The 12,252-nt window shown below is 40.8% G+C and overlaps 1 protein-coding gene across 1 annotated transcript; it reads right to left on the bottom strand.

The window, feature by feature from the left end:
* Nucleotides 1–1,276: 1,276 nt before the first annotated feature.
* On the bottom strand, nt 1,277–11,753 carry dcps (decapping enzyme, scavenger). Its single transcript, XM_028589376.1, has 6 exons — nt 11,446–11,753; nt 9,953–10,103; nt 9,688–9,833; nt 9,456–9,569; nt 4,121–4,231; nt 1,277–1,832 (listed from the first exon to the last, which is right to left on the bottom strand). Exons 1-6 carry the CDS (start codon nt 11,650–11,652, stop codon nt 1,566–1,568), a joined length of 996 nt encoding a protein of 331 aa, XP_028445177.1. The 5' UTR covers nt 11,653–11,753; the 3' UTR covers nt 1,277–1,565.
* Between the last annotated feature and the right edge of the window lie 499 nt (nt 11,754–12,252).

Genomic DNA, 12,252 nt, shown 5'->3' with positions numbered 1-12,252 from the left:
GTATGTAAACGGACTTTGGTTAAATATAGTTTGGTGGAAAATGATAGACCTTGTGTCTACATGACCTGCAACAATATAGCATGACATACCATTGCTTCATTCTATAAAGAAAAAGGGAGACAAAGAGAAACCCCAGTATCCAAAAAGACTGGAGTTTTGTTTTTGTATTATTATTATAGGACAGTTTCACAGTGCAAACGTTGAATCATTTTGGGATTATTGCTGCCATCTAGTGTTGTGCCTGGCTTAATCTATCTCAACATTATGAAATGAAACTTGATACAGTGGCACTCACAAGTTTATGAACCCATGCTAAAGTTGACTAAAAAGAGGAATACAAATATCATCTTTTGGAAATTGATCTTAATGCCTTAATTTAAAAAATGAGGAAAAATCCAACCTTTAAGGACACCAATTTTCTTTGTGAATGAATAATGTATTGTAAATAAATAAATGTTCTTCCTTAAAATACAGGGGGCATAAGTCAGTACACCCCTAAATTCCCATAGAGGCAGGAAGATTTTTAATTTTTAAAGGCCAGTTATTTCATGGATCCAGGATACTATGCATCCTGATAAAGTTCCCTTGGCCTTTGGAATTAAAATAGCCCCCACATATTATCATATACATTATTATTGGTGTCCTTTCAGGTTGGATTTTTCCAAATTTTTTTAATTAAGGCACTAAATTTCCAAAAGATGATTTTTTTGTTATTTCTCTTTTTATTCAACTTTAGCATGGGTTCATAAACTTATGAGTGCCACTGTATAAAACTTTGCAGTTTGTATGAATTGCCCTGCAGTTTGTATGAATTGCCCTGTGTTTAAAAGGTGCTATACAAACATGTCTTTCCCTAAGTCATTTATATACCACTTTACTATCTATCTATCTATCTATCTATCTATCTATCTATCTATCTATCTATCTATCTATCTATCTATCTATCTATCTATCTATCTATCTATCTATCTATCCACACACACACACACACACACACACACACACACACACACACACACACACACACACACACACACACACACACACACACACACACACACACACACACACACACACACACACACACACACACACACACACACACACACACACACACACACACACACACACACACACACACACACACACACACACACACACACACACACACACACACACACACACACACACACTTTAGAAAACTGGCCGATACAGTGATTTTGTCTCAGGCAGTTGAACCTGTCTCAGATATTCCAAACAAGTCAAATCAAAAGGCTGAGTAGAAAAAAATTACTCTTTAATTCAGTCACCATAGAAAACGTGAAAAACATTCCAAGACAGATTGACAGAAACATACTTTATCCACTGGTGTGATTCGTGTCCCGTCCATTTCTATGTTCTCTCCTTTTCTTGTAATGAAAGCAGGAATATAAAAATACAAAAAAAACACCTTGCTGAGGATTCACACAAACAGGTACAAATTATGTATGAATGTATTACCCGAAAAACACACAGTTTGGTTGGGAATCTAACTAATGCGGCGAATAAGTGCATGAGACGGTCCGTTACAGCCTCCCCGTCTCCTTGAACTTGCTGAGCAGTCCGTCGTCAGCCCTCAGGGGGAAGTACAGGGTCCGGCTTTTGTAGTACTGGCGGTCAGACTGCAGGTTTTGGATAACGTCTGCGAGGAGGTGGGCCCGCTCGACGCCGCAGCCGGGCGCCTCGTAGCCCAGCTTGGTGAAGTGGACGTGGAGGTGATAGTAGGACGGCTGGTAGTGCAGGTAGACTCTCAGCTTGCTGGCTGGAAGCTTGTAGCGCTCCAGGATGGCCTCCTAAATCACAATCACACAGGTTTTGTCATTATTTCTTTTACAATTGGCATTATGAATATGTTCAAGGATTTCTTTTTTGGTCTCTAATACTGTATTAAAAGGGTAACTTCATTTTTGTCAACCTGTAACCAGCAGCCACAAACCGGCCTGCAATGTAACAGGCATTTTCTCTCTGCTGTGTTCTGGAGGCGCCGCGGGCCGTGCATACCCTGGAAATCCAGAGTTCTCGCGAGAGCAAAATTTGAATTTGCTCAGCGAGTCGTTAACTATGCCCTTGTAGCCGAGCTGCACCAATCACACCGGTGTATCCGATATAGGCGGGCCAGAGGCGAGCTAAACAGATGACGACAGCACTGCAAAGTCGAAGTCAATGTCTACGGATGAACACCAGTTGTTGTTCGGCTTTGGCCACTACAATGAACGAGTTAGACTTGGCCTTTTATCTAAAAGAGGAACAGAAGACGGCGCTTGAATCGTTCCTTTGCAAGAAGGATGTTTTTGCTGTTTAGCCGACCGGATACGGCAAGAGTTTAATCTACCAGTTAGCTCAGCTGGTAGCTAAGAGTTTAATCTACCAGTTAGCTCAGCTGGTAGCTAAGAGTTTAATCTACCAGTTAGCTCCGCTGGGAGCTAAGAGTTTAATCTACCAGTTAGCTCCGCTGGTAGCTAAGAGTTTAATCTACCAGTTAGCTCAGCTGGTAGCTAAGAGTTTAATCTACCAGTTAGCTCCGCTGGGAGCTAAGAGTTTAATCTACCAGTTAGCTCAGCTGGTAGCTAAGAGTTTAATCTACCAGTTAGCTCCGCTGGGAGCTAAGAGTTTAATCTACCAGTTAGCTCAGCTGGTAGCTAAGAGTTTAATCTACCAGTTAGCTCCTCTGGTAGCTAAGAGTTTAATCTACCAGTTAGCTCCACTGGTAGCTAAGAGTTTAATCTACCAGTTAGCTCCGCTGGTAGCTAAGAGTTTAATCTACCAGTTGGCTCCGCTGGTAGCTAAGAGTTTAATCTACCAGTTGGCTCCGCTGGTAGCTAAGCTTTAGCCTGATTGGTCGTAGTGTTATCCAATTGCGTGCAGTGAGATTTTCAAATACATGCTTGGTGCCGCCCCTCGAGTTGGGCCATTTTCATTACTCGTTGCCAGACCAATCCAATTCTTTGGATTTGCGTCTGGATTTCCAGGCTAGGCCCCGCGAGCAATCGTGGCCATTCAAGTCAACGCCTGATATTCCACTAGCCGCGCAACGGCGCGTCCCAGAAGCTGTCTCCGCTAAAGATATGCGCTAGGTCTATTTTCAGGTGAGCCACGGGCCGTCCGGACAGCCGGGCAGGAAGGGAAACATCGAGAGCATCCAGTCAGTTTATCAAAACACATTGAACAAGGGCCTTAATCTCCAACCGCTCCAGTGGAGCTACTCAGTGGCCAGCAGATCAGACTGGTGTTAGTACTGGGCAGCTTCCAGGTATGAAGGTGGAACTGTGTGAATGTGACAGGCCGTCGTTGCAAATTAGAATTTGTTCTCAATTGACTTATCTGGATAAATAAAATGTTAAAAAAAAAAAAAAAAAAAATGTATTACAGGAGTGCTTGGGCAAATTCCTATAGGCTTTAAAGTTGTGTGTGTTTTGTCAATTTCTTCCATTAAAAGTTCTGTTTTTGCCGCTGACAGGCTCAGATTGTTATTCTAAGTGTCTGACAACATTATGGAAAGATAGACCTTTTTATTTAACCAGAAACAGCTCAGAGTTTGCTATCGCTAAACCCACCAGACTACATTTACAAAAAAAACACATGTAAATCGGTAAGCTATGTGTTTGATTCAACCAAAACTGCAGTTTTGATTGTTGGTAAACTGGAAAGACGACCCAAAATGGCTTTTTTGAATTTGATTTTGTGTCTGTCGACTTTGCATGAAGTGTAATTACTTACATGTTTGTGGACGTAAATTGAAGGTGCGCAATTGCCCATTGACTTACATTTTATCTTGTATATTGTATGCTGACTGCAGCGATCTCGCTTAATACCGGACCAATGTCAAAGATTGTTGTTCCCATCAGTCAGTTAGACACAGAAACATGGGAAAATAGGGTCCACGTTGAAAAAAGGAAAAAAACAAAGTTACCCTTTAAGAGCTATGGCTTGTCCTAGCTCCCTGAAATGGAAAGTATAACTGGTTGGAGATAATGATTATATTATCAAAGGTTACATTAATGGCAGCTGCTAGAACAACAGGACATGTTCTGCTCTTTTTTTCTCTCCGAAATAACCCCCTGGGGTGACTGCATTAGCTCACCTTTCCTTTCTGGAAGATGTTCTGCAGCAGTGGTAGATGCTCTGACGTCAGGTCTCTGAGACTCCGGATGTCTCTCTGATGTGCTATGGCAATCAGGTATAAATCATCAACCTAAAAGAAGAAGACCAATATTGTGAAACAGCATAGTCCAGTCAAGGGCTTAAGATTCTTAAAGTATGGCTCCCAAAAAACCCTGTTCTTTCTAAGGCTGGAGAGAATGCAGGGAGGGTAAAGCAAATCATACGCTTATATTCTTTACATGTCCGGTAATAAAGAGCTTTTGGGAAGAGGTGGAGAAGGCAATGAAACAAATTATTGATATTAGAGAATCCCTGACATTAGAAAATTGTTTAGGTATCAACACACAATGTAAGATAAAAGCGAAGGATGGAAATATTTTTAATATGCTATGTCTTACTGCACTGAAACAACTGACAAGGACATGGAAACAATCGAAAGCACCAGAATTATATCTATGGTATAACACAATAGAACAAGTATTAGAAATGGAAAAGCTCACTTTCATAGCTAGGAATAGGTTAGAAAAGTGGAGGAAAATATATCCCAAACACACACTAGACAAAATAACAAAGTATTTTAATGGCTTGATGTAGATTTGTTGTGTTTCCATATGCATCCATATGCACGCGCACACACACATACACGTGCACATGCACACAGGCGCGCGCACGCACATACACACACTCACATATTAACGTGTTTTTTTTCCTTCTTTTTTTGTGTGTGTTTCTTTTTGTGTTATTTAATAATATAAAACTGTACAAAATTGAAGTGCAACAGGAAAAAAATATGTAATTACGCAACTGGATATGATAAAGTATTAAAAAACAAAATTAAACACATTTTAAACAAAAAATGTCACTGACTTCTAATGTGCTCAGATTCGGAGCCATCACTTACTGCCACATGGCAGGGTTTCCCTCATTGTATTGCAAGCCTAGTGGCACACCACCAGGCCTAAGTTCCCCCCCTCCCCCACCAGGCCTCAGCCACTGGGAATTATTAATGTGTTTTGAAGACGTTTTTTTTTTTAAACTACAGTCACAGTGGGGCGGCTCGGTTGGAAACTTAAGACATGGTCATATTTAAAAAAATGTCCAGTTAGCTTTTAGCACTGACTTAGTGTGCGGCCCTATGAAATCTGTCTCATACCTTTTTAAATTCTCAATTTCGCGATTCGGCCCATGATTCTGTTCTCACAGAAACTATTGGGCTCTACATTAAATCAGTCTGACTGGCCTGAGCTGGGCCATCATCAAAAAAAGACACTTGTCACCGGGCTAAACAACTTCTCTGGGGGGGGGAACACTGCATGGCATTTCATCAAGTTTTGTGACAGTAAAAGACAGTCACATAAGGCTGCAGGCAGCACCAGTTAGGCCGGTTACACACTGGCTGCGTGGCGTGAGCGTGGCGTTTCTGTTGCGTGTCAGCTGTGTGGATTTTTCTATGTCTTTACACACCAGAAACGTGTCTGACGCGGTGCTAATGCTGCTAGCCTTGTCTGGACACATGTATGTTTCCCATTGATAAAATGAAATACCATGTTAAACATCAATATATACTGATCTGATTACAGCAAAGACAACGTCGGCAGTATTGACGGCAAAATAGGCTCCAGAATATTTCTTTCTGTATTGACAGGTGCAATATTAGAAAATCGACTTTCAAACTTTCAAACATCAACATGTCATTTATTATATTAATAAATGACATGTTGATGTTTGAAAGTCTTCCAACAAGCTCGCGTGTCGTGTGAAAAATAGGCGTCGGTTCTATTTCTAGCAGGCACGCGTTTTTGGCCTAAGACGTGCGTGTAACGCAGACAGTGTGTAAGCTCTAACCTGTTAACATGGGAGCCGAAATAAAAACGGACACGCCACGCAGCTGACACGCTCGGGCGACGCATCCCGTGTGTAACTGGCCTTAGCCTTTGTGCAGAAATCAGTCAAAAATGGCACAGGAAAAAGAATGCAGTTTGTGTCGCCATGAAAATTGCCTGTTATAGCCAGGACACACTGACCAGACGGCCGACCGTCAACAGAAAAGCCAGTCGAAATGACCAGTCTCCCCGAGTTGGTCCAAAAAGTGCCACAGAACACACCGAAGAGACGAGAAGTAATACGTCTCCATAGCAGCAGGCGGCGCTACTCTGTATTGTTGCCCAAGAAATGAAAACCGGCAGCTGATTGGACAAACGCGTCACATGGGTTTGTTTTCTCCGGAAATTCAAAGCCAGACTTTCATGGCGGCCGTTCAGAATACCATAGACAGTATATAAGAATGGACCAACAGATCCCGTTGCTCTGGACGGAGACCAGTGAAGGATATTAGAAGCATTTTTCCGGTAATCGCTAGCTTTACTGAGCAGCCTCCAACTGAGAGAGATGACGTAAATGTGACGTGAGCAACGTGTCTGAAAGTTGTAAGTCTTCTGGTAGCTGTGCCAAGAGAAATCTCAAGGAGATAACATGGGCACAGGCTAATTATTGCTAACTAAAATGCTAGTTAACATTAGTAATTAAACCTAAACAGCTCATGTAAGTCGAAACTGCCTGCGAGCTTCTCCTGTACTATACGGTAATTCCTCTACTGTGTGACACAATCGTTAGCCTATTTTTACAAAAAACGTCTGCCAAGGAGCCATAACGTGAGGTACAAGGTAATGGAGCCTTTTATACATTGTCGTGTTTCTTTAGAAATAAACAACGGAGAAATAGAGTCTTTAAACGCTTCAGATGTAAAGTTAGTCGCTGTCAAAGTGACGTCAAACCACCGTAAAATATATACCAATACATAGTCAAAATTATTTTGTGTTTTTGTCACATTAAAAGACATAATTCTATAAACAGACAAAATTGTGTGTTTGTAACAGCAGAAGGATCAGATATTTAAGCAAAACACAAGTTTTATTTTTCAAAATGGAGACTTTGCTTGCTATCTAACCTGCCTGAGTCAATGTAAAAACAACTACCCCAAACAAAATCACTCGACAGGTTCACTTCACTAACCCTGAATGATCACCTTCTCTTCGTGGTTCCTAAAATAACATACAGCAAGACAGCTATGGAGAGGAGCACTGAGTGGGGGGGTCTGAGCCAAATGACATGCAGCTGGGTCATTCTGGGTCAAAATCCAGGAAACCAGTTGGTGTATCCTCTTAGATTTTGCTCAAAGTTTATGCTACCCTTAATTTCAGTCTTTTCACACTTTTTTCCAAATCTAGGACAAATCTGGTTAAGTCATATTGACATGTTTGTCTTCCACCCTACAAAGTTTGGGCTGCCTATTAATAAATGTCCAAATATTGCTTCCCAGATAATGTGATTTTCAGGCTGTAAAACTGAAGTAATTTCAAGGGCTAAAACTTGAAGACATAGGATTTGAACAGAATATTTTAGAGGCTTTGGTTTTTATTCATACACAAGACACACAATACCAACAAACCATCAGTCATGCCCTACAGCGTTGCTTCTCCCTCCCCGTCTCCAAACCTGCTAGAAGAGCTCTATTGCTTGGCACTGATCTCCAACAGTAGCAGGGAGGAGGTATGAAGAGCGAAGGAGAGATAACCTAAACAAAGGAAGGACATTCAGAGGAGGAAGTGATGTTAAGTTTCAGAGTTGAACAAGCTGCACTTTTCTCTTCATAAGTCTTGCCCTCTTCCTTCCTGTGTTTCCTTCTCTTCCTCCACCACTCTCTTCTCTTCTTGCCTCTCCTCTTCCGTGTACTTTCTGTATTGTATTTTCTCTCTCTCACTTGTTCTTGGTGCTTTTATTATTTAGCACCTGTCGACCATAGAACAAAAACCTTGTCATGCGAACCACGCACGCACGCACTTATTTATAATCTGATTCAATCAGATTATAGATATTAGTAGTTATAACCGTGACATATACGTTTTTTTTTTAACTGTCAACATTGCTTTAGAACAACAGATTTATCACAGAAAAATGAGAAATACTTGGTGGACACAGATTTTATAAAATATATACCATATCGGTAACAATTTCTAAGACGCCCATGTCTATAATGCATTATAAAAACATACTTATAATGCATAATGCGCTTTAAGCACAACAAAGGTCAGTTTAAAAGATTTGTCAGATTTTGAGAGACTCTGGTCACCTTTTTTCCAGGTAAGTCCCGACTGCCCTGCCGTCGACTGAACATGTCAGGTTGGCCAAAATGAACGCCGACAGCCCCACGGACTGACAACGGCACAGGACACACCGAACAGATTCGAATCACTGACCTCGGCAGACTGTCCAACGGACGATTTTCGGCCCAGCGTGTCCCGGGCTTTAAGCCTACATGATTATCTTTATGAAAATGATATCAGGTGGAGGGGGGTTAAATTCTTGTGCTGATAATTTAGGTTTATTGTCTATTACTAATCATGCATATGCGAAACTTGTAAGTGGTCCCTAACAACATGCCTAAAGTTGTGATCTTTCTGTTTGATGACCTTCCTCCACAGTGCTGCGACGGAGGGTCTGGCTAGTCCACACAACATTCCGGGATGGGAGAAAAAACGTGCTCTGGTTTATTGGTATTTCTTTAAACCGATCACAATCGTCTTGGGCGGCGCTAAGCACCGGACAGAGCCACGGTGCCTCCGCAACAACATGTGTAAGTTCAATAGTAGTTTTAATCGTGCAACAGAAAACTCGAGATTGGACTAGCTAGCTGTCTGGATTTACCCTGCAGAGATCTGAGGAGCAGTTAACCATAGTCCTCACAAATCCACCGGAGATTAGAATGCCAACACAAAGAAAGGGTAAAGTAAAGGATCTCTGGACGAAAATGAGGGACGTCTGGTGGAAGCAATCCCGGAAATGAAATGTTGTTGATATAGACTAAGCCATTGCCAAATGAGTTGATACAAAGCTAATGAAGCCTATGAGCTCCACACAACTCTCTCCGTCTCTCTCAATATGGCTATGTTTACAAAATGGTGTCGTCCGGCGACTTTTGCGCGCAGCAGCTCCAAGGATGCGTTTGACGTGGCGTGGCCTTTTTTCTAGTTGAAGAGCGCTGAAAAAGAGAAAGAAAAGGGACTGAGGTCTGACACGGATGTCGCCTCACTGCTCTTGAACAGGTTAGTAATGGGTTTTGTAACGTATAAGGAGTATGGATGGCGCCGACAGTGTTTTTGTCATTACTTAGAATTCCTCATGTGGGCGACGGACACTAGGCACTATAGCTTTAACTACACAATTGGGTTTGACATTAAATTCTTTTTCATACCAGGAGAAAAGGTTGTAGTCCTGAGAGTGTAAATGTAGTGTGGCCAATATTCGTGGCACCTCACCTGTTTCTGGTCCCATTTGAAATCTGGGAGGAGGACAAAGCCAACTTTTGGATCCGGATCTTCATAAACTATCCTGTCAGCCTCTGCCTTCTTCTCAAGGATGTTGTAGACCCACTGGGGAGTGAAGGTAATGTTAAATCCATCCACACATAAATGTTGTACGTTCACAAGTATGCATTCATGATGCCAATGCAAGCATGTTACTGATGGAGGAGATTTTCAGGACACTGACCTGCACGCTGAAACTCTGCTTCTGAATGTAGGGCAATGTGATGGACTGATAGTCCTCCCCAGTCTCCTCCACGAGGAAACTCTCCTGTCGCTGGTATTTCTTGACGTGCTTCTCTGTGGCTGGGCACACGACTGTAGTCTTGATCTCTGCAAAACAGAAACACAGAGGCTGTCAAACCTCGGTCCAGCTGGCCAAAAGTGGCTGCTGGATTCACAATCTCTTTAGTCAGTTCATTTTTTTTTTTTTTCCCTTCTCCTGACTGTACCATTGAGTTGAGGGGGAGCCTGTAAACGATATGTGCTATAGATGTCGTTCTTCATCTCCAGTTTCAGCCTGGAACCGCTGAAAAGCTCAGCCAGGGTGTCTTCTCTGATGGGAGTCTTCTCCAGGATAACCACAGCCTCCTGATCGGCAAGCTGGTGATGACATGTTCAGAATCAGAAAGGAGGTTACTGCCACATTAAGTTACACCTATGTGGAATTTGCCTTGGTGATTGGTGCATACAGTGCTTAGCATAAGTGAATACACCCATGCTAAAGTTGACTAAAAAGAGGAATAAAAAAACAACAATCATCTTTTGGAAATTGATCTTAATGCCTTAATTAAAAAAATTAGGGGAAAATCCAACCTTTAAGGACACCAATTTTCTTTGTGAATGAATAATGTATCGTAAATAAATAAATGTTCTTCCTTAAAATACAGGGGGCATAAGTATACACACCCCTATGTTAAATTCCCATAGAGGCAGACAGATTTATATTTTTAAAGGCCAGTTATTTCATGGATCCAGGAGACTATGCATCCTGAATTAGTTCCCTTGGCCTTTGGAATTAAAAGAGCCCCCCCACATCATCACATACCCTTCACCATACCTAGAGATTGGCATGGTTTTATTTCAGTTAGCCCAATAGCTGGTTTGATTTGCACTGAGAGATGATCTTATGGAAAGTACCCCATGCCAATGAATAGTATCCTGGATCCATGAAATAACTGGCCTTTTTAAAATAAAAATCTGCCTTCCTTTATGGGAATTTAACATAGGGGTGTACTTACTTATGCCCTCTGTATTTTAAGGAAGAACATTTATTTACAATACATTTGTCATTCACAAAAAAAATTGGTGTTTTTCTTTTTCCTCATTTTTTTAATTAAGGCATTAAGATCAATTTCCAAAAGATGACTTTTTGTATTACTCTCTTTAGTCAACTTTAGCATGGGTGTATTCACTTATGCTGAGCACTGTACATACACAAACAAACATATTACACATTAATAAGAAATAAACAATAAATACAGCAAAACAAACAAATATACAAAATAGATATTTAGTATAACAAAAAGAAGGCTGAATTGAGTTAAGTAAATGTGCAATAGGCAGATGTATAGTTCATACAGTTCAAGTGTATTATTTCTGTCTGGGCTGATGAGACTCCTTATCCCCAGAATTAATAAAATGAATGCAAAACAGCCCTTTCCTAAGCATGTCGTTGTCATACTCATTTCTATCAAATCCATCTTTACAATAATGCACTATCACGCACACTATTATTTTGAAATACTGAACCGGAAGTCAGTGTTCCATCTTTCCTTTACAAAACTAGCTACTCGGACCAATTTGAATGAATATAGCTAACACATTTCCCTCTAACGTTAAAAAAACTTGCTGTCAACTGCATTGCTGGAGTTAGCTAAATACCTTATTTAGCTAACAGCTAAGTTAAGCTAAGTTAGCTAACTTTACGTTACAACAACCTTACCTTTCCATGAATGAAGATGTTTTTCTCCCGGGCAGAATCACTCAAGACGTTGGACGTTTTAAACTCACGCAGAATATTTTCAGATTCAGGTTCCTTTCCAACTTCTCCTCCACCATTCTCATTATCGGCTTTCGCCCTCTTGACTTTCTGAGATAATTCATCAGTTACAACACTGTCAATTTCACGTTTAGCCGGGGTATCTGCCATGTTTCGTGGTGGCTGCTATTTGTGCCCAAAGATCGTGTATGTGTAAGACGATAACTCACTTAACAACCGTGGACCCTGTCCGGAATCTCGTGCAATGACTCTTGCCGTGCTTAAAATAGGAATGTTTTTTATTAATGATAATAACGTTATGTTCTTCAATATAGATGATGCATTGCTGTAGATTAAACTACCCAACATTAAATAAACAGATATATATGTATGGTATAAAAAAGTTCAAATTAGCACAAGCTTAAACATGACATGCAATACATAAATAAATACATGCAACATACATAAAGCAGCAGTAATATTAATCCAGAAACATCACATATAATAATAAAACACTGACAGGAAACATTTTACTGCAGAATCAATACTTACTTTAAGTATTTAAGTTAATTTGGATGATAATATTACATACTTTTACATACGTTGTTAAGATTTTGAGTGCAAGACTTTTTCTTGGGATTTACCATAGGATTTCCCTGGGGTTAATTTTGTTACAATCGCAGAAGTCAATTTGGTGCAGAGTGAGACCTCGCTTCATGCACTATATCTTACCTACAGTGCCAAGTTCATAAATTAAAACACAGGTGATTG

The sequence above is a fragment of the Perca flavescens genome, chromosome 10 (assembly GCF_004354835.1).
Source record: "Perca flavescens isolate YP-PL-M2 chromosome 10, PFLA_1.0, whole genome shotgun sequence".
Lineage (NCBI taxonomy): Eukaryota > Metazoa > Chordata > Actinopteri > Perciformes > Percidae > Perca > Perca flavescens.
Note: the sequence above shows the minus strand (reverse complement) of the source record. Positions and strands in the feature narration are given on the sequence as shown.

What these genes read in the sequence shown, in the direction of transcription:
- dcps (XM_028589376.1), bottom strand. Translation starts at nt 11,652, where the DNA reads ATGGCAGATACCCCGGCTAAACGTGAAATTGACAGTGTTGTAACTGAT. An exon ending in AGCAGAGTTTCAGCGTGCAG is followed by an intron (nt 9,570 to 9,687) that starts GTCAGTGTCCTG and finishes TTCACTCCCCAG; the next exon opens with TGGGTCTACAACATCCTTGA. An exon ending in TCAAATGGGACCAGAAACAG is followed by an intron (nt 4,232 to 9,455) that starts GTGAGGTGCCAC and finishes TTCTTCTTTTAG; the next exon opens with GTTGATGATTTATACCTGAT.